Source organism: Varanus komodoensis, unplaced genomic scaffold (genome assembly GCF_004798865.1).
Source record: "Varanus komodoensis strain SLA01 unplaced genomic scaffold, ASM479886v1 scaffold53, whole genome shotgun sequence".
Lineage (NCBI taxonomy): Eukaryota > Metazoa > Chordata > Lepidosauria > Squamata > Varanidae > Varanus > Varanus komodoensis.
The window spans coordinates 1,266,275-1,288,856 of NW_025336126.1; the positions used below are offsets into that span (position 1 = coordinate 1,266,275).

At 47.7% G+C, this 22,582-nt stretch overlaps 3 protein-coding genes across 6 annotated transcripts in view; 2 read left to right on the forward strand and 1 right to left on the reverse strand.

The window, feature by feature from the left end:
- ASPHD1 (aspartate beta-hydroxylase domain containing 1) overlaps window positions 1-3,946 on the forward strand; it is a 4,286-nt gene extending 340 nt beyond the window's left edge. The window contains exons 1-3 of the mRNA XM_044447687.1: window positions 1-498; window positions 2,242-2,355; window positions 3,162-3,946. The exon at window positions 1-498 is cut by the window's left edge and continues 340 nt beyond it. Of these exons, the coding sequence (XP_044303622.1) occupies window positions 1-498; window positions 2,242-2,355; window positions 3,162-3,271 (722 nt within the window). The 3' untranslated portion in view covers window positions 3,272-3,946. The remainder of the gene's footprint in view (window positions 499-2,241; window positions 2,356-3,161) is intronic.
- Window positions 3,947-4,981: 1,035 nt separating this feature from the next.
- On the reverse strand, window positions 4,982-13,559 carry PAGR1 (PAXIP1 associated glutamate rich protein 1). Of its 4 annotated transcripts, none has more exons than XM_044447837.1 (5): window positions 13,498-13,559; window positions 11,026-11,156; window positions 9,564-9,984; window positions 9,366-9,448; window positions 4,982-5,338 (listed from the first exon to the last, which is right to left on the reverse strand). In XM_044447837.1, exons 2-5 carry the CDS (start codon window positions 11,030-11,032, stop codon window positions 5,154-5,156), a joined length of 696 nt encoding a protein of 231 aa, XP_044303772.1. In that variant the 5' UTR covers window positions 11,033-11,156; window positions 13,498-13,559; the 3' UTR covers window positions 4,982-5,153. The 4 variants fall into 4 exon arrangements, with proteins under 4 accessions (XP_044303772.1, XP_044303773.1, XP_044303770.1 ...); XM_044447838.1 differs by lacking the exon at window positions 13,498-13,559 and adding an exon at window positions 13,392-13,491 and having other exon boundaries at window positions 9,564-9,966; XM_044447835.1 differs by lacking the exon at window positions 13,498-13,559 and adding an exon at window positions 13,392-13,491.
- A 442-nt stretch (window positions 13,560-14,001) lies between these two features.
- Window positions 14,002-22,582, forward strand: part of KIF22 (kinesin family member 22) — a 12,579-nt gene continuing 3,998 nt past the window's right edge. The window contains exons 1-12 of the mRNA XM_044447904.1: window positions 14,002-14,239; window positions 14,917-15,122; window positions 15,549-15,676; window positions 15,812-15,960; window positions 16,553-16,993; window positions 17,092-17,245; window positions 18,293-18,395; window positions 18,587-18,764; window positions 19,861-19,981; window positions 20,070-20,149; window positions 21,262-21,465; window positions 22,470-22,529. Of these exons, the coding sequence (XP_044303839.1) occupies window positions 14,923-15,122; window positions 15,549-15,676; window positions 15,812-15,960; window positions 16,553-16,993; window positions 17,092-17,245; window positions 18,293-18,395; window positions 18,587-18,764; window positions 19,861-19,981; window positions 20,070-20,149; window positions 21,262-21,465; window positions 22,470-22,529 (1,818 nt within the window). The 5' untranslated portion in view covers window positions 14,002-14,239; window positions 14,917-14,922. The remainder of the gene's footprint in view (window positions 14,240-14,916; window positions 15,123-15,548; window positions 15,677-15,811; window positions 15,961-16,552; window positions 16,994-17,091; window positions 17,246-18,292; window positions 18,396-18,586; window positions 18,765-19,860; window positions 19,982-20,069; window positions 20,150-21,261; window positions 21,466-22,469; window positions 22,530-22,582) is intronic.

The window sequence follows — 22,582 nt, forward strand, 5'->3', positions numbered from 1 at the left end:
ACGCCAAGCGCTACTCGTGGTCGGGCATGAACCGGCTGCACAAGGGCATCCGCGACCAGGCCCACTACCAGCTGGGCGAGCGGCCGGCCATCCAGAAGCCCAGCGCCTTCTACCTGCCGGACCTGCCCTCGGCGCCCTACTTCCCCCGCGAGTCGCAGCGCCACGACGTGGAGGTCCTGGAGCTCAGCTTCCCCGCCATCCTGCGCGAGTTCGAGGGCGTCGCCTGGGACTTCGCCGCCGCCGCGCCGCCGGCAGCGCCCCCTCGGGGCTGGACGGCCAACGGCACGCCGGGCTGGCACAGCTATTACCTCTACCGCCAGGGGGAGTGCGTGGCGCAGAACTGCCGCAGCTGCCCCTGGACGTACCGCGCCCTCTGCGCCCTGCGCACCTTCGTCAGCGCCAACCGCTTCGGCAATGCCTGCTTCAGCGTCTTGCAGCCGGGCACCGTCCTGCCGGGGACCTACGGGCCCACCAACACCCGCGTGCGGTGCCACTTGGGTGAGCAGGTGCCAGTGGCCCCGGGGGTGGGGGGAGATGCGGAGGGTGTGGGGAAGACTGCAAAGCCGGATCCTTCCTCTGTCAGCCTTGCAAACAGAAATGCCAACATCCATAGGGTGGGAAATGCAGGGGTGGGCGAAACGTGTAGCTCCCCATCTCTTTTGGCCTACAACTCCCATCCGCCTTAACCAGCAAGGTGATGCTGAGGCATGATGGAGCTTGTAGGTCAAAGCATCTGCAGGGCCACCAGTGATCAATGGTGCAGTCCTGTGCATGCTTAAGCAGAAGCAGCTCCTGCAGTGCTTGTAGGACCGTTTTCTGTCTAAATATGTCTACGAATGTGCTTTATGCCCCCTGAAAAGGTCACCAGAAACGTGCAAGGGTTTGAGATCTTCAGATCTCTTAGTCAGGCAAGATATTACACAAAGCGGGTTGACAGAGGAGGAGTATGAAACAGCATGGGTGGCATCCTTGCACATGTTGCAAAATAGGAGGTGGCACTTCATTGCTGGTTATAAATATCCAACAGCAATCTTTGCAACTCCTGAGGTCATGTTTAAGGATGCAACATAAATGAATAAACTGATTTAAACACTTAAAAAGTGCTTCCAGATGAATTGGTCAGCATACTGTCAATGGGTTACTCTTACAGAAGACCCAAAAGAAATAAATGGGAATTAACACTAGTCATGACTAATTGCTCTCCCATTCATTTCAAAGAGTCTAAGTAGGACTGATATCCTACAAGATCTTTAATGGTGCAGTCCTATGCATATCTATTCAACACTAAGTCCCATGGGATTTAATCAGGCTGATTTATTCCACATAAGATATGGCATTGCAGCTTTAATTTTAAATGCAATTGCTGACAAAGAGCATTTTCCTGGAAGGGCCAGTGGTTGGGAATGATGGGTATTGCAGTTCAACACATTTGCAGGCCGTCATGCTTTTCTTACTATTATTTACTCATTACATGCATGCATCTCTTCTCACTGTGAAAAGTAGTCTCAAAGTGACTTACACAACAGAGAAATCTCTGATTAATACAACAAATTGGGGGTACTCCCCAGATCAATATAAACCCAAATAAAAGTAAATATCATGAAAACATCATAAAAATACATTGCAAAAAGCATTAATCCACAAACGCACACTTTTCCCTGCTTGCAGTATAGCATGAAAATGATAAAGGCGGCCTTTAACAATTAAGCCATAACTAATGTCTGAATGCCTGGAGAGAAAATACATGCCAGGGAAGCCTCTGTTACAGCATGGATTAGTAGATGTGGCAAGTCGCTTGCGTATGTGGGAATGGGGTATCAGTGCACCTTTTTTGCCCTTGGCAATTCAATAAAACTGCATGGTATCACACAGGTCTCAGTTTCTGGTTTTAAAGCAAGTTTCTGGCCCTTGTGTTTGTAAACATGCAGTATCTTCAGAAGGGCTCCAGTAGGCAGAAGATGAGGTCCTAAGCTCCTTATCAGTACTTCCCTGGTCACCAGTTAAACATTCTCCTTATCACATAACTGTGTGTCCATGTGTGTTTATACAGGAACTGTTTTGGTCCACATCCTTTGCTGGGAGCAGTCCGGGTTCCCTTTCTCACAGGATGTGGAGCTTTTTCTTTAATGAGCTCTTTGTTATTGCCTTTTATCTGCATCTTTCAGGTTAAGGGTAGGGTTGAAACCATGGAAGCATTCGGGGTACCCTCCTCTCACAGCCGCCTGTCTGTTCCACTTCTAGGGTTGAAGGTCCCCCCTGGCTGTGAGCTGGTAGTGGGCGGTGAACCACAGTGCTGGTCGGAGGGATACTGCCTCCTTGTAGATGACTCCTTCTTGCACACCACAGCCCACAATGGTAAGAGAAAAAACAGCAGGCCAACCATGCTAAGGCTATAGTGGCCGTCCCCAGACCGGGATCACAGCTCACAGCATCCTCAGCCAGCTGTTCAGAGCTACACTTCAACACATCTAGACGGCATCGAGTTGGAAGGGATGGACTAGTAGGCTGAACTGGGGCCTGAAAGACCCAGGGTTGAAAAATACTATTTGCCCTGGCAATTCTTTGTCAGAGTATGGTTATGCATCCCCTGCTTAGCATTACCCACATGGTTCATTTGTAAAATGGATAGAACCCATCTTATTTAATGCATACCTGTTTGGGCACCTGGAGTCAATTTGAATTACTATAAGCCACCAGGAAGCTGGCCTCCCTATCCAGGATTTTGGGAAATGATCACAAGATAAAGATCATTTTGCCCAGTTTAAAGGTATCTAAAATAGGGACTGACAATTTCCAGGAACCAACTCTCCGTGCCAAGAATCTATGGGGTGGGGAGGGGGAAACAGGGCAGCCCTCCAAATTGATCATCAAATTTTGCTAGCACAGTAGTAAACCCCCCCCCCCAATTTCTCATTAAGTCAAAGTGCACAGGGAATGTGTGTCTTGTTTTAAAGCAAAATCCTGCTTCTGGACACTTGTGTGGGTGCAACTTTGCTTAGAAACAAGGCACATACTCCCCACCCACTTTAAGGATTTCTATTCCCTATTACGGTGCTGAGTTCTGGTGCTGTGGGTGGTGAAGGCTGCAAAACTGGTATTTCTTTCCCTCTCCCTTGCCTACCCTTGACCTAAAAGAGAATTCCTACCATGTTTTTTTTCAGGTTCCCCCACGGATGGTCCACGGGTAATTTTTATTGTTGATCTCTGGCACCCCAACGTGGCAGGACCTGAGCGACAGGCATTAGACTATATCTTTGCCCCTGGTTGGTAGGTGCCACCCTGATCAGGTATTGTAGTCAAGAAATCACACATATCATGCTATCACAAGGGTCTGCTGCACCTCAGAAAAAATAGCCTCCCACATTATTGCCTTGGGACAGATATTCATGGTGTAGACTGAGCTGGGGGACATTTCCTGGCCACAGCTTTGCAAAGCTGCATCTGATTCAAAGCCTACACATTGTTGTATCGTGGAAGGGGCTGTGGGGACATCTTTTTCCTCAAAGTGATTCTGTGACCACTTCTCAAACACTTGTCCTGTGATGTGGAATACTTTTATTTTATTTTTATTTATTAAAACATTTCTATGCCGCCCCATTCGCCGAAGCCTTGGGGTGGCTCCTCTTCTGGCATCCTGTTGATCGAATGGCTCCTCATGATCTTTCTTTTTTTAAGGAACCAATATTTTCAAGGGCAGCAGATGCTGCAGCCTACTCTGCAGGGCTAGATTCCCTTGGAAATCACCTGAAGATCGGCAAACCTCATTTTTAGTAGCTTGAACTTCTCTTAGGTTTTTGAGAAAGGGTGGATGGAGCTGTGGGCGAAGGGAGAAGTAAGCCAAGGTCACACTCTGTTTCCACGTCTTCAGATCATCTCTTAATACCAACGTTTATGTAATGGGATTTATTCCTTTATAATCCCAAAATAAATTCGCACTCCAATAAAATCATCTGTTGTCATGACTCATGGTTGGAACAAAAATCCAGAATCCTTTTGCATTCTTGCCATGGTGATACATTTGACAGGAACAGAGCCAGAGGCCATAAAACGAAACAAGTCATGGCCAAAGTCTCAACAATAGGTCCATTTAAAAAATCCTAATAATGTGTCTGACTGAGATGTTACAAGTCAGAAAGTCTGGCAAAATACAGTCTGATGAAAGTCTGTTAATTGGATCTGTGATGTCAGTTGCTTCAGGGCATGGTCTGTCACTGGAGATCTCCGTGAGAGTCATTAAAATAATTCATATGACCTTGCATGTAGCAGAGAAAGAATTACTAGCATACGTCTGTGCCACTGCTGGAATACTATGGCACAAAAGCAGACATGGCCTTCTGTCTGAATTTTGCTTCCGTATGTTTTGCCTGCATTTGTTATTTCTCTGGCAACAATGAGGAATAATGGCTGACAGCTTAAACTGCTTCCCCAAAGCTGCTGAGTCACTTGGGCACACCTTGCCAATGCTTCTTAGATTTCAACGCCAGCTCTTTTGCACTAATCCAGCCCCGGAATGAGCTTTTTTCCATGCTCACCAGAATCACTAAGCAGACAGCTGCATCTCAGAACACACGGTGCCCCCAGCAGCAGAGGGAGGTCCCACTTCTTCACCTAGTGCAGGAGGTGGGAAAACTAGTTTGATTTAACACACATGCCACAAGAACAATCATTCCTGCTGCTCTTCCCTTGAGCTCTGAGCTTGGAGAGGGAAGTGGTGGAGGAAGAGCTGATCATCCCAGCTATTGCAGAATGCTTTTCAAGCCCCCTGAATCCCTTCAATGCACAGCACAGGTCTGTGGAAGCTCCTTGCCCCTCACTCACTCTCAGGCTGCAAGGAAGGCTGCGGCACGCCGTGCTTCTCAACAGGTGCAGCACACTAGCCACAATAGCTGCGGCAGGCAGAATTAGTTACTGCTGATACTGCCTCTCTCTCTGACTTCCATCTCTCTCCATCGCTAAAGCCCCTAAAACTTAAAAGAGTGAATTAAAAACAAACTCATGGAGTTTTATTGCAAACAAGATCATGGAAAGCAAGTGCATCCTGCAGCTGTGCAGGGTTTGAGCTGCAGTCAGAGTCCACCTGGATTTAAATGCAATAGCTTGTGGCTCCAGTCAGCTGGAGAGGGGGGGCGACCAAAAGGATGGTCTTCCTGGGGTCAGTATTTCCGCTGCCGCAGGAAGAGACCCGGTGGCCGCTTTGGAGTGGGTACATCATCCGAGTCAAGGTCAAAGAGGTCCCGGCCCGTCTTCATGATCTGTTCCTCTAAGACTTTGTGACGCTTCATGTCTGACAGCACCTTGTCCAGGCGGGCCTCCCTCTTCTGGCTCTTCGCCAACGTGCCTGAAAAGTAAACAAAAATTGGGACTCACAGACTCTGTGGGAAGAGTGAGTTTGCTCTGGACCAGTGTTTTTCAAAGCAAGTTGCAGGTCTCGAGGGCAAGGTGTTGCTAGGAAGCGCCCATTCTGTCCTGACGTGACCCAAATCTACATTTATGCCCCAGCATCTACTTTCTGTTACTGCAAGTAAGGTAGGCAGTCATCCCTCCATCCCGATCAGTGTAATCTAGCTGTCCTTTCCTGTCCTAACTTTTCGCATCCGTTTTTGATAGCTCCCCAAACTCTTCTTTCGGAAACTTGCAAAGTAAGCTAAATAAGCCAACGTGTCCCTAACTTTTCAATTTCCTTGAATCCATCTAGAAACCTACAAACTCTGCCTGCCAAACTGTTTTGACCGAGCAAGTCTCTCACATTAGTCAAAGTAGAGGAAGAACTAAAGTCAGGATGTGCTCCTGGGGTAGCATCCAATCGTTTTAATCAGGGAAGGTAGAAAAAGGTTAGGAGCATGCAGTAGAACATGACAGCCAGCCAAAGGACTTCAGAGGACATACATATCCCAGAGATGCTTGGAGAAGAATATCACATACATTTTTTTTCTGCTAATGCTGGAAGCCTTTCCAGTCAATAGCAGGAAATTGGAGTGCTTGGTATTAAACAAACTATACAGTGGGCATAGTGGAAATTTGGTGGAACAGGGAGGGCCAGTGGGATACAGGAAGACAGTGGGGACAGATTTCTCCAGACAATCATAGTGGGTAACACTATAAGGATACCAAAGTAATTCTTTGGGGATACGGTGATTTCCTTTCTGATCAAAATTCGATTCTGATTTTGACATTGCAAATGAAATCAAAGAAAAATCTAAAAGGTGTTGTCTTAATGGGTGACTTAAGTTAACGCACACTATCTAGATAAATTCATGTTCTTGAAATATTCTGTGTAGTTCTGGGACACCATGTAGGGCAGCGATGGCGAACCTTTTAGAGACCAAGTGTCCAAACTGCAACCCAAAACCAACTTATTTATTGCAAAGTGCCAAAACTGCAATAAAACCTGAAAACTGAGGTTTTAGTTGAGAAAAAACAACTCACAGCAAGTCCAAGCAAATGTATATATATAGTTGGCAGCGTGCTGACCAGCCATGCGAAAGCTCGGACGAGTTGTAGCTGATGAGTCGAAGCTTGTGACGTCATCGCCTGGCACCGCTACTCCTTTCCAAGCATGCGCATGGCCCCTATGTGCGCTGTTATCTGATGCTTGGCTGCTGGGGCAATGCTGGCGCACCTTGGCTTGCGTACCAACAGAGATGGCTCGGCATGCCCGCTGTGGCACACGTGCCATAGGTTCAACACCACTGCCCTAACCCTACCCTGGTGCACACCCCTAACCCTAATATAGGGCAAAAGTTCCAGTGCAAAGAGGGCAATTTTGAAAAAGCCTTCCTTGAGTACCTTTTTCTGCACATCTCATCATTTCTGCCCATTCTGAACACATTCCAACCATCAAAATCATGCCAGGACACCTCATTTTTCTAACCCTAACCCTGCCCTGGTGCACACCCCTAACCCTAATACAGTGGTACCTTGTTTCACAAACTTAATCCATTCCAGGACTCTGGTCGTGACCCAAATTGGTTGTAATCCAAGTCAAATATTCTCATAAGGCTCAATGTAAATTAGGTTAATCGGTTCTGCAAATTTTTTTTTACTCACAAAAATTTGAAGCAAATCGACAAAGAACAACAAAGATCGCGGCCATCTCCCGCCCCCAGTGATCGTGCTGGGGGCGGGGAGAGGAAGGCGCAATTGCGGGCACTCTGGAGGGGAGGCGGGCGCGATTGCCAGCACACGGGGGAGGTGGATGTGGGGGGGAGGTGGGCGTGGGCATACTCAGGCAGGGAAAATGGGCACAATAACGGCCATTTCCACCCCCACAGCACAAATACGGCCGTCTCCCCCCCGCCCAGCATGACCGCGATCATGCCCGTGCAGGGAAGGTGGGCATGCTCACAATCGTCACCCGATGCAGAGTTCACGACCTGGGGCAAAATTTTGATGAAATTTCTGTTTGTGACCCAATTTGGTCATGAACTGAGGCATTCGTGAACCGAGGTACCACTGAATAGGGCGAAAATTCCATTGAAAAGAGGGTGATTTTCAAAAACCCTTGAGTAGCTTTTTCTGCACAGCTCAACATTTCTGCCCATTCTAATCACATTTCAACCATAAAAATCATGCCAGGACACCTCGTTTTTCTCACCCTAACCCAATGCTGGTGAACCTTTTAGAGAATGAGTGCTCAAACTGCAACCCAAAACCCACTTATTTATCACAAAGTGCCAAAACTGCAATAAAACCTGAAAACTGAGGTTTTAGTTTAGAAAAAACACTTCACAGCCAGTCCAAGCAAAAAAATATATATCCTTGGCAGCACACTGACCGGCCATGTGAAAGCCCAGATGAGTGGCAGCTAATGAGTTGCGGATTGTGACGACATTGCCTGGCGCCGCTACTCCTTTCCGAGCATGCGCATGGCCCCTATGCCTGCTGTTATCCTATGCTCAGCTGCTGGGGGGCTGCTGGGGTGACTTGGCTCACGTGCCAACAAGGAGGGCTCTGTGTGCCCACTGTGGCACCTATGCCATAGGTTCGCCACCACTGATGTAGGGCATTTTAAAGCAACGGTCATTTTCAGGCATGCCAAAAAGGTGGACCAAAATTTGCTTTTGACCTATCAGTGGCAGTAATGTTGCCCTCGGGAACATTCTTACTAAATAAGTGTCATACTCGAGACAGGTCAAAACCACAAAGGACAAGGAGGAAAATTTCTATAGAACTGTACAAGTGAAAACAAAATGCCATTCAATATGAATAAATATGAAGAGGCAGGATTGAAAGAGTGCTGGAGCCAATCAGAGTGTGCTATGCAATTATATCATCTATCATGTTTAAGTGCAAAACTGTAAAAATAAAGGGAAGCTTCTGGGCAGAAGTAATCACTGCCTGCAGAAATCTACATTGGTAAAATTGCTGTATTTAGTCCTGTTCTCTTTCCCTGTTGCAAGCTCTCTCAACAAATTACCATGTAGTACTAATAGCTGTCTTAAATACTCTTGCCTGGTGTGAACAAATAGGTCTATTTACAAAGTAACTGTGTTTTGTGTAAAATGGTTGAGTTCTTTTAGTATCTGAAAAACTACATCTCTACAGATCCAGATATAGAAAGGAAGTAGGAGCCTGTCAAGATAATGAAAGGTATACTTCTACACCTCAGAAAGGATATTGGAGAGCTGGAAAAGGGCAACCAAAGTGATCAAAGAGCTAGAACAACTCCCAAAGGAGGAAAGGTACAATGTTTGATGTTTTTTGGTTTACAAAAAAGGACAATGGGAGTGGTAGGGAGAGACAGGTTCAAAAAAGTATGCATGTTGTAGAGAAACTAGATAAGAATAATCTTAGAACATAGAACCAGGGGTATCCACTGAAGCTAAATAGTGGGAGATTCAGGACAAAAAAAAAAAAAACTACTTCTTTACAGAACATACTGTGAAACTCACTACCACAAGATGCACTGACGGCTGCTAACTTGAACTTTGGAAGGGGATTAGACAAACTGATGGGAGGTAAGGTCATCAATGGCTACTAGTTATGATGGCTATATCCTGCCTAATCTTGGAAGTTAAGCAGGGTTGGGCCTGGCTGAAATCTAGATGGGTGACTTAAGTGCTGTGAATTGCCCAGAGAGCTTCAGCTACAAGGCAGTACAAAAAGCTAATGCTAATAATAATAATAATAATACCACCACCTCCCACAAAAGCAGCCTTCCCCAGCTGGGTACTCTCCAGATGCATTAGACCACAACTCTCATAATCCTCCACCAGCTACAGGAATTGTAGTCCAATACATCTGGAAGCCGCCCAGTTGCTGAAGGCTGCTTTGGTGGGCCTCCGAACACCAGCAACCAAGCAGGCCTTTGGCCTGTACCAACAAAGCTCTTCTTAATGGGAGCTTGGCTTTCCTACTCTACATACCAGGGGTTCTCCGGCGATCAATCAAGGAGCTCTTGGGTGAGGCTGGCTCATCATCAAAGTCAAATTCCGTCGGCACGTGAGGCCTGGGGAGAACAGAGAAGGCAAGCGTCAGCAGAACCCCACAGCCCGCGGTCACCGCCTCCTTCCTCCCCGTAACAGCCCAGAACGCAGCTCCCCAGACAAGGCCCACTGCCTTACTTCTCTTCCTCCTCCTCTTCCTGGTCCTCTGGCTGCCCATCAGATTTGTCTTCATCATCACTGTCAGGCTCTGGGGTGGGGTTGCGGCGAGGCAGGATTTCGGCCTGGATTTCCAGAGTACCTTGGGCAGCAATGAGTTCATACAGGCGCCGGATCTCTGCAGGAGGGGGCATCCAGGTGTCGGGGGAATCCAATTCCTCGTCACTGCAGGGCACGCACCAGTCCTCCTCCTCTATGGACTCCTCACCCTTCCCTGACTGCTCTTCCTCTCCCTCCCTCCCAGGTGCTTCATCTTGCTCCTCAGTGGGGGCAGCAAGCTCCGGGGCAGGCCCATCTTCCACTGCCAAGGACTGCATCCCAGAGGTCACTTCCCCTTCCTCCACAGCACTGGCTTCCTCCATGGCTGCAAGAGAGACAAAAACTGTGGGAGGCGAGACTCGGGGATCAAAATACCCACAGCTGCAGAGTTGCCTGGGACAGTGCAGCAACGGTCCTGCAGCGTCCAAAATCAGAAACACAGCGCTGTGGCTGTTAAAATTCCCATCCTACGGCACTCCTCCTGGGAGACCCATTGAAATGAACAGTACTTACTTTAGGCCGGGAACCAGGCAACTTCAGGAGATCCATGTTCATCATCTCCATCATCCCCCAAACCCAGCCCCACTGCCATTTACAGCCCATCAAACCCCATCCCCTCCACAGGTATTGAAGCATTTTTTTTAATGTCTGTAGCATCGGAGGACATGAGGCTGCCTGACTGGAATCATCACAGACCTGACCTCTTCCCCCAGAGCAAAGCCAGCAGCAAGGGCACTGCTCCCTCAGTGGCATGTGGCGTTCCATATCCTTACTTTTGTGGTTGGGGGGCCTCCCCCTCATCATTCTGGCCAGGATCAGGGCTGCAGCAGCTTGGCTCCTACAAAATAACTTCCGTTGCTGCTGCTGCTGCTGGCACAACTACCTTGTGGGCCAGCTGATAGTTTCCTTTCTTAATCTCCTCTACCTGCTGTTCAGCATCAGTCTCCTGACTTCCAGTAACCCAGTCAAACACCACTGAAGAGTTTTCCTGCTGCTCCAGGCCCCGGCTGCCAGGCTTCCGACTTGCATCAGACCTTGCTAGACTGCTCCAGATGTCCAGGAACAGAACAGTGCCAAGGAACAGGATAGGGCAAAGCCATCCTGTCAGGAAAATCCACTTTCTCCTTGCCAGCAGGTATGCACGTATCCAGGGAGCCCCTCTCTCACATTTTACATGCCAGAACAGACCTACCACAGCAGTAAACTCAGGTCGCTCAGGCATTTAGGGCCCAGGCCCTTTCCTCTAAGCTGCTGCTTTCTTTCTACTAACTTGGGCACAGCTGCTTGCATACAATCCACTACTTGCACGTGAGGCCGTCCATGTTGTCAGTCATGCTGGTCCAGCAAATCCCAAAATCTCACAGGCAAAAAACACATACTCTACCTTGCATAAGCAGTTGCTGAGTTCAAGAGGCAGGCCCCACTGAAAGTCCCTTCCACTGGAGTGATTAGATCAGTGTGCACAAGCAACACTGATTATTTTGGCTTCCCAAGGAGAGTGGTCTCATCACAAGCCTGCATTTAAGAAAGCAAGCTGTTATTTTTCATGACTACATTAGCAGATGCCATGCTGAGATGATTTGCACCATTTTTAGTTGAATTTCATCTTTTCGCCAAGTAACTCTGGGCTTTATGTAACATCTCAAAGCAGGTGTAGTACAAGGATCAAGAAACAGGCTCAGAGGATTTATTGAGTGCAACAAGACTTACTCCCAAGAAAATGGATAGAGCAGCTTTGGGAGAACAGGAGTTGCAGACAAACACAACTGGAGAGTACAAGGATGGAAAAGGCTGCTAAACAGGATTTCTGCTTAAGTATGAAACAAGGACTCTGGAGAAATGGCATTTTTAGGCAAACTCTTTCAGCCTCAGTCTACTCTCCCCTGCCACTCTCAGTAAAATGGAAAATATTGATATATTTGAACTACTACTAAGTAATATTGAACTACTTTACAGGTAAGGATCACAACTAGATAACGCATGTGAAGTGGTTTGAACATCTGGAAATGAATACAAATGTGACAAGTATTATTATAGGATGGGATGGTGTAACCCCCCTGCAGGGGATTGGAACTGATGGCCTTCTTGGCCACTTCCAACTCCACTATTCTATGCTGCTGCTGTAATAGTAACTATTTATTTATTTATTTATTTATTTATTTATTTATTTATTTATTTATTTATTAAAACATTTTTATGCCGCCCCATTCGCCGAAGCCTCGGGGCGGCTCACATATTTAAGTTAAAATAATTATAATATAAATTAGAATATAAATATAAAATTAAAATACAGCAGTACAGTATAAAATAAGCCACCCTGGCCAGATAAAAACTATGTAACTTCAGAATGTGCAGCTGAGAGTAAGCAGCTCTTGGCATCAGGCCTATGCTACAAAACATTCATATTTTCACACAGAAAGAAATGACTTGATCCAGATTTACTTTTGTATGGGTTTATTCTGTTGTTTTAGATTTGTTATTATTTATATTGTTATGGTTTTAAGCTTTATCTATGAACTGCTCAGAGAGCTTTTGCTCTAAGGCAGTTAAGTCATGTAATAAATAAAAATGGCCATATAGAGAATAAACCCAGTGAAATCAATGGGACAAGATGGTCATATTAATTTAATTTTAATTTACTTTAATGGTTATAAACAATGTATGACTAAAGCTGCAATCCTATTTAGCAGGAAGTAACCCTTGTTTGAATTCACACATGGCATTACACTACAGATATTAATTGAATTGTACTCTAGTTTCATCTAAAAGAAGGCAAATAACATCAAAACTTAACTGTGAGCATAAGCCAGACAAAAATTAAAATACACCAATTTCATTGGCAGAGTTCAAGGTTGTAATTCTACACATTTTCTTTGTAGTAAGCCATCCCACCTGTGGTGGCGCCCCACCTATGGAATGCGCTCTCCAGAGAGGTCCGCCTGGCACCGTCGTTATTTGTTTTTCGGCGCCAGGCTAAGACCTTTTTATTTAAACAATATTTTAACAATTTTTAATATCATCTATAGGTTTTTAATTTGCAGCCAGGGTGAATCGGGATTATATTTGCACTATTTGTGTTCATGCGAATGGGACGGCATACCAAAATTCTAAATAAATAAAATAAATAAATCCCACTGAACAGTGGGACCATCTTCCTTGCACTACACTTATCTACATATACGAGTATGCAGTGAATCAGTCTGTTATCTCTCTGCCACTGACCCCAGGAACTACCGTGGTCGGGCACTTGCTGAGTCCCCTCGAATTGGCAAAAGTCCCCTGGAATTGCTTCTCTTCATCACTGCAACTTGCTAGGCGCAGCCAGAGTAGGTGAGAAACAGCAGATGTCACTGCCTGTTTACACACTGGCTCTGTAGCTGTTAAGTGAGCAACTGCTAGCAAAGATGAGAAGGGGAACGACAGCTGGGAGAAGGTAGCCTCACTGAGGAAGGGGGGCCACTGGGAATGCCTTGACCAAGCCCCCCCCCCCAAAAAAAATCTCTACAGCTGGTATTAATTCAAGTCAATCCACGGGACTCCCCAGCCTTTAACTTGGCCGGACGAATCTGCTTTACCACGCCTTCGATCGTAATTTTAAAAGCATTCTGTATATGCTCAGAGGCACATCTGGCGATTACATCCCTAGTTCCATGGTTCAGCACTGAGTACACGCGATGGCGCAGCAAGTCGAAAGGGTTCCGCCAAAGCCGGTGGCCGACACGGGAGGTAAAGCATCGGTGGCTCACCCACCCGCGGCCGCGACGAGCCCATCCGGGCATCGAGCCCGCGCGCTCTTCCTACCACCTTCGCGCGAAGCCCCGGCCAGCCCGCAGCAGCCGAGCGCGGCACAACCCACCGCTTCTCCGGGAGAAAGTGGGAGCGTGGCCCCGCCCCTCGGGTAGGGGAGCGGGAGACCGGGAACGAGGGGAAAAGGATCGCTCGGCTACTGCGCCTGCGCCGCTTTTGAAAAATGCCGCAGGCGCACTACGAGCCTTAGCTTGCTTCTGCCTGCTTGCTGCGCGCCCCCCCGCCCCCCGCCGATTTTCCTCATCGTGGATGTACATTCTCTAGACTCTAAAGTGTTTCTTTAAAAATCTTGATGGATTTTCTTTCACCTTTGAGATATGATTTTGAAAAATTTAATCTGTTCTTTGGACCATAGAGATGGGAAAAAATAGAGTGACACAAAGAACTCGAACTTCCAGTAAATATAGAACGTTACGGAGAGGCGTCGCTCTCTCTCGGCACAGCATGTACTTTCCCGCATATACCATTCCAGTTTTAAAGAGAAAGTTCCAATGAGGATTACAAGATTGTGTCCATGAAACTAAGACTGGCAACATGCACAAGCCGTCTCAACGCCCCCTCGCTCTATTGCGCGTGCGAAAGATGTCCGGCCTCGCCATTTCACGTTCCGCGTGCGCAGATTCTGCACGGGCGTTAATGCGCACGCTCAGTAGCCAACGGCTGCTTCCTTTTCTTCACCCCATTGGACTGTTTCCCTCGAGGGGGCGGGCTTAGCGCCAAATACAAACGAAGTTGGAACTCCTTCCTGCAGTTCTGTGTGCGTGAAGAACCGGCTGGGGGATTAAAGCGAGGTGAGTGCGATGCGTTCCTGAGGGTGCAGCCTTTCAGAGCTGGGGCTTGGAAGCACGACCCGCTGCGGTCATTGGGTTGCAAAGAATCCTGGCCTTCTTCAGCCAGTTTACTTGGAAGTAAGAGCCACTGCAAGCCGAGGAATTTACGTCGAAGCACCTTTAAATGGGTCCAGAATGGGGGCAGTTAATTTTTGAGATCTGCTGATGCATGAATAAACATTTGTCAAGATGATTTTTAAGGTTTAATTTAAGCCCTGAGCCTTAATGTGTAAATATCCGTAAGGCAGATTACATCAGTTAAAAATATATAAAGCAAATGCCATAGAATTAAAATAAGCAGCAAGGTCTCACAGCTAGAGTTAAACATATGTGAGAATAAAAAGGGCATTCATCTAGCACCAAAAATACCAAAAAGTAAGCAGCAGGTGAGTTTTCTGAGGAGAGACTCCTCTTGGGAGTCCCCGAGGCTTCGGCGAATGGGGCGGCATAGAAGATTGCTAGATAGATAGATAGATAGATAGATAGATAGATAGATAGATAGATAGATAGATAAATGGTAGTGTGCCCCAGTTGTGATGCTGCCTCTTTTTCCTCTGAGGCAGGGTACCACCCAGAGAGGGGCCCAATGATTCCAGCATGTGGAGTTCGATCTCACCCCTTACTTTTTGCCTTATTAGGTACTCATGACGACTCATCAACGCTTAAGCCGGATTGAGGCCCGGCGAGCCCCCAGTAATGCGCCAGGACGAGTACGTGTGTGCGTGAGATTGCGCCCTGCTGTGGGAACTGCACAGGGTCAGGATGCTCTGTGTGTACGAGGTGTGGATTCCCATTCCCTGGAAATCTTCAACTGGAGGAACAAGATGGAGACAATGAAGTATCGGTGAGTTGGGTAGAAAACTTAGGAAGGTCCAGACTTCTCTTGAATGCATGGCTGCATAGTGCCCTAGTTAACAATGAGCTCAGCAGGGGCCTTCCTTTGAACTGAGTTTGATCTGGTGATTCACACATGAGACAAAGAGCTCTAACGTTTGTGCATGCCTTCCAGTGTGATTAGCCACAGAGGTCCACACAACCAACTGTTGTTTTGCCTCTTCCTTGGCACAATGAGAATGAGCAGCTGAGGGGTGCGGGGAATGATCACAGTTGGCTAGGTTGCTGTTCAGGAGCCCTTTGACTCTTTCTCAGGCTTAAGGACAGTGGTTGAGAAACATAATGTGTGTGCCATGGAAGAAGGGTTTTCTTGAGCTCCAGGGTTATAGAACCTGCTTCTGCTTGAGTGAACCTCGCTTCTCTCTCTCCCCACTAGGTTTGATGCTTTTTATGGTGAAACAGCTACTCAACAGGATGTCTATATGGGATCTGTTCAGCCTGTCTTGCGCCACCTGCTGGAGGGGCAAAATGCCAGTATCTTGGCTTATGGGCCTACTGGAGCAGGTGAATATTAAGCAGCACAAATCGACCAAATGAGCCCAGCTGATCTAGGATCAGCTGGAGGCTAGAACTGGATTTTGAGGTGATTGTGATTTTTATTATCTTTTTATCCTTCCTTTCCTTTTGCCAAAATGATAGGCAAGACACACACCATGTTGGGGAGTCCAGATCAGCCAGGCGTGATACCACGAGCTGTCCGGGATATCCTGCAAATGACCAGGGAGGCTTCTGGGAAAGAGTGGAAATACTCGGTATCCATGTCTTATCTGGAGATTTACCAAGAGAAGGTAATGAATGAGTGGTGGAACTGTGTGAGAAGGGGAAATGAAGCCTGGCAGGTTTGGTGGCTAAGACCTGTGGAACCTTCAGAGGAAGGTGACTTTGGACATAATGGGACTGAAAAACCTGGCAGCCCGGGGAGAACATGGTCTAGCAGATTGCAGCAAGGGATACCAGTGGTGGATTTGACACCTGAACCTGCTTTTCAGTTTGTGTTCAAGATACGGCACTGCTTTTATTCCTATAAAGTTTGTTAGCATAACCAGGACTCCATCCTGCTGCCCAAATTTAGCAACCCAGAGAACTGATCATGATATGCTGACTGCTTAAATACCAAGTTTAACTCATAACTCATTTTCAGTTTACATTAGCAAACTAATGAAATGCATAATTTTCTGTGCAAAAGTAAAGCACTTGAAAAGTTTCTGGAAAACATCCAGCCCCATGCCACAGGGGATTGCGGCCTTCTTCTGTGGTGATACTGGGCCTCCACTGTATTTGATCAAAAGTAAACTTCCATGGAATATTGAGAAGTCAGGGCACAGAAGGGGGCTGAGGTGATGCTTCCAGCTCAGCCACTGACAGTTTGCCACTCCCCAGGTTCTGGACCTCCTGCAGCCCTCCCTCCGTGACTTACCTATCCGAGAGGATTGCAACCATCACATCCTGGTGCCAGGGTTGACACAGAGAGAGATTGTGAGCTTTGCAGACTTCGAAAGCCAATTCTTGCCTGCCTGCTCCAATCGGACTGTGGCATCCACACAGCTGAATCAACGCTCCAGCCGCAGCCACGCTGTTCTGCTGGTTCGAGTGACCCAGAAACAGGGCTGGCCACCATATGCCAGCTGGACTGCCAAACTTTGCCTCATTGATTTAGCTGGCTCGGAGGACAACCGTCGGACAGGCAATAAAGGCGTGCGCCTGAAGGAGAGCGGGGCCATTAACACCTCGCTCTTTGTGCTCAGCAAGGTGGTTGATGCCCTCAACCAGGGGTTGCCTCGGGTACCTTACAGAGACAGCAAACTGACTCGCCTCCTGCAGGTAGTTGCGGGGTGGTTCTGGAGGGGGAGGGCAGGTTTGACACTTAAGAGATGAAGCACTTTCCCCTCCCCCAACTATCTCTTTCTCAATCCCTTCAGGATTCTCTGGGTGGTAGTGCTCACAGTGTGATCATCACAAACATTGCCCCGGAGAAGAAGTACTACTTCGACACTCTCACAAGCCTCAACTTTGCTGCCAAGTCCAAGCAAGTGGTGAACAAGCCCTTCACTCAGGAGACCGTGCCAGGCAACGGTAAGGGGGATGGGATGGAGTCCACTTGCACTCATGCACACCAGGAATGTGGCAGGTTCACTAGGAAAGAAGGGGCAGGGAGGTCAGAGTTTTTGGGCCATCCAAGAATGGAGTGTGGCACTGTGTATGGATCCCCATTTAAAAAATATTTATGGTCCAGTTCTAAATATATACTAGAACCCTCATGATCTGCTCTCTCTTCATGGACTCTTTCTGATGGAGGCAGGGAACTTTTGTATGCCTGAGGGCCAAATTCCATTTTGGAGAAGCTTGGGGGGGGGGCTGCATTCTAATGGTGGGTGGACCACACTCAAGAGGGGGATGGTCAAAAATACCAATATATTTTAGTTAAATGCTGTTGGTTTCAGCTACTAAGTCTTAGGAGCCTTTTATGATGTGGACAGAGGTAGTGCACGAAAATTAACAGTAGTTGAGGGAAAAGGATGGAGCTTGTGAACGGGGATATAGCCTTTTGAGGAACTTTGAAGGTCTGGACTTGACCCCAGGCCCTGAGATTTCCCACTTTTTTCAACAAAATAATCCATGCCCCAAGGTTAGATTTCCTTGCCTATTATGATTAGGTAGTAGGTAGCAGAGGGAGTCCTTTGCTTGGTCTATGCAGCTCCTGATGCGTTTGAAGCACTGCATTAACAAGCTGTATTTGTTTTTATCTGCTCCAGCTTTGAGAAAGCGAGTGTTTCTATGTCGTAGTAACTTCTGTCACTTAATTTCTCATTATACTAGTTCAATGGTGGTTGTGTTTTTCTTTATAATATGTGATTTGTAAGCAGATTCAAATTTGATTTTGATAAGGTGAGGTTTTTATGCTTGCCAATAGCTCTGCTTTTTCATGGTACACATTCTTTTAAGGCTACTTATGCACTTAAAATATCACTATGAACAATACCAAAAGAACAACAAACCATCGAGACTTTTGCCTCAGCACAGTTGATGGTAGATGGACTAGGGTAGAGAAGAACCCGGCTAGATCAAGCTGTAAGCTCTTCTTAGTACATCAAACGATCGAAGTGTTCTCACCTTTGACAGTGTCCAAAAGACCCTCCACAGACTTGAGTGATGCTGGCCCAGAAGCCAAGAAACCTTGCCCAGAGGAGGAGCAGTCAAGCAATACTGAGGAGAAGCCACTGAGGTAAGGCATCCGGAATTTTGTGGCTCTTGACAAAGGGCTTTGCTACACTTTGCAGTATGATCAAATTCTTTCATGCCATTTTGGAAGGATGGACCCAGCAAGCCAAGGAGGGAGCTACAACCCTGGCTAGCTTTATCAGAAGAACTAGGTGGGACCTGGTACTTCCCGATTCTTCTGTTCCTCCCCACCAGTGCCTTGCTGCCTCTGGAGACTCTTGAGCCAAGTGTGGTTGAACGGCTGCTGCGATTAGAGGCCTTGGAAAAGGAGCAGGCCAGGGCTGGGAATTGTGCTGTGCCGCTCCTCAACACACCACGCAAGGAGCGCCAGGGCATGTGGAAGCTGCTGGATGAGACTCTGCGTGAGCTTAAGGTGAAGGGCTGGGTGTTTGGCTTTCCTCCTCCTCCTTCTCCAGGACTATTTAGCAATGAAGCTCAGGACCTTCCTCCATCATGGTCTCAAAGAATCAGGTAGGACCTGCATGTACCAACTTGGTTGATCAAATTATTCAGCTTTAAAAGCTGCCTCTGCAAAGGCAGGTTGCAGAGTTGCTTGCTTGGCCTTCTTTCAAAACACAGGTATTGACAAAAAACGAGGGACAGGTAGAATTTCAGCAGAGGCAGTGCTCCTCCATTCACCCAGGCAGGAATGCTCTTTTTCAAATGGCATCTGCCCCGTTCAGTGTTCCCCTGCTGCTCTGCCAGCCATTGTTCGCTTCGTGTACAAATTTATTTGACAGGCAGTCATACTCAGTGGATCAACAAAGCCTCCTTTAATTTAGGGGCAAGGAATTTGTGGGCCCTCCAGATGTCTGTGGGCTGCAGTGCCTGGCAGTCCAAACCAACATAGTGGGAGTTGCAGTGGAGTCCCATTGCATAGTCAGTGGAAGACTCCAGTTGCAATCATATGGGGGACCAGTCACATGTTCCTAATCTCTGCTTGGAGTAACAGCCCTCCCCCTTCCCTACCCTGCTGTCCTGTCACCTAGTGGCAGCTGGAGGGATAGGGGAGCCTGAATAGCTGTTTATTGTAGCAGGCCAAGGGAACTGGCCCTCTTGACCCCTTCTGGGTTCTGTTGGTTACCCCATAATTGTGGAATTTCCTCTCCCATGGAGGCTTCCCTGAGCCTGGGTGCACTTTCAGAGGAGTTTTATAAAGAAAAGAAGGAAGATGCTGTAGTAAGAATATGCCCGCATTTCTTTCAACTGGGGAAGAAGCTGAGAGGTTAGCTTGAAAATTGCATCAAAGAGGAAGCATTTGAAGAGAGGAGGAAGAACTAGTACCAAGTGGGTACTGTAGGAAACAGATATGATGTAAAAGCTGTATCCCTTCCATGTCACAGGCAGAATACGGGGTTACACAACGGTGGTTAATCATCAGTGAAATTCTGCCCCATTCCCTTCCCCTTTCAAATTCCTATTTCAATCATCCCTGAGAGTGTTATTTGCCCCCATCATCTTTTTTGCAGAGTCTTAAAGAAAAGCAGCTAGAGTTGGAAGCCAAAACTCTGCAAAAGAAAGATTGTGTAGTTGCCCCACATGTGCCAGCCAAACCCCGAAAACAGGCAATGGTATTGCCCCTCCAGCAAGGTAGGAGGACCGGAGTGGGGAGAAGAGTCTGGAAGCCAGGATTTCCTTCTCCCTTAAAGGTCTCAGCTTCCCTTCTCTTGCTATCCAGTGCAGCTTGCTGAAGAGACTCACGAGGAAGAGGAAGGCATCATTGTTATAAAGCAGAAGAAGGGAGGCCGAAAGAGAAAGGTATGTAAGGGCATGTGGGGGTCCATCCTGCTGAATGGAGCAGGAGGATGGACAAAGCAGCAAACAGAATAAATTAGGAGACTTTATACCCTCTCTACAGGAGCAACCCCGTCCCCCAAAAATCAAGCTGAGAGCAGAGAGCAATATCTAGGTTGGGATATCAGGGCTGCTCTTGCCCTTCCTTTATTATAAGCAATGTTTGAGGATAAGATCTGGTGGGATGATGTTGGGAATGATTCCTTAATGGGCCAGAAAGAGGGTGGTTTTGGAAAAGTCCAACTGTCTGAGCCAGACCAAAGTTCTCAGAGGAACGGCTGAACCTGGTGCTTCCACACATGCGTGCAAAGCATTGTCTGAGCCAGTGGTTGTCAAACTTTTGGTCCACTGATAAAAGTTTTGACCTTGCTGCCTCTGTGCTGTGTGTTGCAGAGGGTCTCTGGGAACGGCTTTGGCTGGAGTCTACTCTTGATTCACACTGGCACTTGCCTGGCCTGAGGGGTCCCCCATCTCCTTTGTGCAGAGGATTGCACTCTAATACAAGCAAGCAGTGCTTGTGTCAGGCTTGGGAGGGGCCCTCAGGGCAAGATGCCCTCAGTGGAGCTCTCTTGGTCGTCATCATCTGTGCTCAGGCTGCCTTCTGTGTCTGAGCTGCAAATTGCCTGGGAAAGGGGGTGAGCTGGGCAATTGGAGGCTCTTCCTGTCTCCCCTCCCTCATCTTTTCTTTTGTGCCTGGAGAGGGCAGGTGAGCTGGCAGAGCCAGCATGCCGAAGAGAGGTTCTAGCAGTTGGTGGTGGGAAGCCAAATTGGGGTGTGCCTCAGCAGAGGCCTAGCCATGCTTAGCCCTGCATGTTAGCCTAACCTGGTGGCAGTGGGCAATCTTTTGAGAAGGCTTATTTGCCATGCCTGATTTCATTGAGGAACACCCAGCTAAGCTACCATGGAATGTAGTTGGCCATCCATGCTCTCTGCTATGGCTCCTGTTCTCTCTGTTGGCATATATTGGGGCCAATAAAGTGATCTGGGGGAAGAGACACAGGGTTGGTCAAGAATGTTGGCAAGAGGCTGCTGCACTGTCTAACCTTTCTCTCTTCTGTTCCATATTTGTTCTTCAGACTTCAGCCCCTGACCCTGAAAATGAGGCTCCCCCAGAGTGGGAGGTGGAGGTCCGTCCCGATCTGCTGAATCGCAGTAAGGACAACATTCTGGCCATCCTTAACACTGGCTCAGTAAAGGATCTCATGGCCCTGCGCCAGATTGGCAAGAAGAAGGCTCAGCTCATTCTGGGCTGGAGAGACCTCTACGGGTCATTTGAAAAGGTATTTGGGAGATACAGGGACAGATCCTTCCTCCTTCCCTCCAGGCAGGGAGCCCTGTGGGACTGCCTTAACATGTGGTTCAGACCTGCCTCAGGGGTCAAAGCATTGGTGTTTGGTGGGCAGAGGGCTGCTCTTTGACTAGTCCCACATGTAAAGTCAGTTCTCTGGGCAGCCTGGAATATGGGACACTGGCTTGTCCTCAGCTCTCTGAGTGGAAGGATGGCGTTACCTATTGTGAGATCGTAGCTGCTGCATCAGACCAGAGGCTCACCTAGTCCTCTGTTTTGTGGCAGTCCAGACCCTTCTGATTAGGCCACAGACCTGGTGTGGAGGCATGACCTCTCCTCTCCAGTGGTGCTCCAGCAGCCAGACTTCAGGTGCATATTGCCTTTGACCACAGAGGCGCTGCTTGGTCACCAGGGCCAATAGAGGTTGGAGTTGATAGGCCCACCCCTCCGCCCTTGGGCTCATGGCCTTTCTTTGCATCTTAGGACACTGAAGTTCATCAAGGAATTAAATACGCTTTGTGTGAACGCCCCTTTTTGTTTTCCATCTTGAGGCCAGAGCACATCAGTGTCACTGGGTGACTGAGGTCAGAATGTTATGGTTGTGACCAGGCAAGAAAAGCCTTTCCACTTGCTCCATAGTAGGCATAATGTTCTCCCCGCACCCACCACCCCATTGCATCGAGAGAAAGAGCTTTTTTTTGCTTAAGCTGGAAAACCTTCCGCTTTAACTGCACATTATTGGATGAGTCACTTCTGCCTGCCTTTATGTTCACTGTTGCATGAGACTACCATCCCCATCAAACTCCAGGACACGCCCGGTCTGCGGTAGTGGTACTGACCCAAAATTTGTCCACTCTACTGTAGCACCCTCATCCAAGGCTGTATCACACTCTTCATGGTTCTTTTCCTTTGGGTGGTCCGTAGATAGAGACGTCCACCTGCAATATGTGATAAGCAGCTGTGTAATACCAAAACCTCCCTCTCTCTCTTTGCCAGGTAGAAGACATTGGAAAAGTTCATGGCATTTCTGCCAAGCAAGTTTCTTCTTTTCTAAAGGTGTGTATTCGGTTCAGTTTGTGTGTGTTCTCCAGATGATGGACTTGAAACTC